At 42.3% G+C, this 1,106-nt stretch overlaps 1 protein-coding gene across 1 annotated transcript in view; it reads right to left on the reverse strand.

The window, feature by feature from the left end:
- Positions 1 to 1,106, reverse strand: part of LOC115246403 (protein Wnt-1) — a 20,622-nt gene that overhangs the window by 1,674 nt on the left and 17,842 nt on the right. The window contains exon 3 of the mRNA XM_029825212.1: positions 183 to 457. Within this exon, the coding sequence (XP_029681072.1) occupies positions 183 to 457 (275 nt within the window). The remainder of the gene's footprint in view (positions 1 to 182; positions 458 to 1,106) is intronic.

Below are 1,106 nucleotides of genomic sequence, written 5' to 3' on the forward strand. Positions count from 1 at the left end.
TAATATATTATAAATTTTAAATATTAATATTAAAGAAATATTTTCTTTTTCGGTTAGAAAACACGGTAAAAAAAAAAAAAAAATTACTTAAACCCTTCTAACAATCTTTTTTTTAAATTTTTCTTTCAGGTATATGAAATAATTTTAAAAATTAAGGGGGATGTGCTCTCTCTTTTTCTTACCGTTCTGCCGGCTTCGTTGTTATGTAGATTCATCTTCTCGCGGAGGTTGCGGCCACGTTCGCCAGTATCGACGAATTCGCGAGAGAACTTGAAGCCGTATCCGATGTTATCCGAGCAACCACCCCATTCCCAATCCCGAACGGCGGATGATGTGCGTGATTGGTGAGTATAGTCACAGGAACACGACTGAATGCTGCCCTCGCTACATGCTCTCGCGATACTGTGAGTCACAGCCGCGCTCGTGATGGCATAGATGAAAGCGGTCTCTCGGCATCCTACAAGAAAATTGCGGGAAATTTATGACGCCGTGCCGTGCTGGAAACTAAATCCCCCGTGGAGAGGGAAAAATGGAAATACAGCTAGAAAAATGACGTATTTATTAAAATCCATGATATATTACCGCTTTTATCGTAATTTATTGTCGCATTATTATCTTTTTTCAATTTTTAATTTTGTTTATATACCAAGTTGTATAATATATTATATTTTTCTGCAAATTTCTGGTAAACCAACTCTTGGCAGTTATGATTTTGTCTCCATCAGAGAAGTGCCATATATTCTTGACGTAGGCACGTTTATTCTTCTCTCGACTAAACGATAAGAATATTTTTATACTCGCCGAGAGCGCAGACAAGACGCTCACGGTGTTTGGTCGTGTGGGAGGTGAGCGATGACGTCAGACAACATCTCAATCCTCCACAGGAGACTACCTGCGCGAGAAGTCTTCGCAGGTGGAAGGTAGCGAGGGAGAACGGGAGGATCGTGGGACGAGGAGAACGACAGAGAAAGAGGCAGAACGAGAGATAGGAGACGGTACGTGACCTTAACCCTGAGTGGGCTGACCTGAAGCACCTCGACCTTATCTGCATAAGGCGCAGGTGTTTGCCGGCTCCTTTTGTGCCGGTAAAGATATCACGAGGGAAG

The sequence above is a fragment of the Formica exsecta genome, unplaced genomic scaffold (genome assembly GCF_003651465.1).
Source record: "Formica exsecta isolate Colony F162 unplaced genomic scaffold, ASM365146v1 scaffold149, whole genome shotgun sequence".
Taxonomy (NCBI): domain Eukaryota; kingdom Metazoa; phylum Arthropoda; class Insecta; order Hymenoptera; family Formicidae; genus Formica; species Formica exsecta.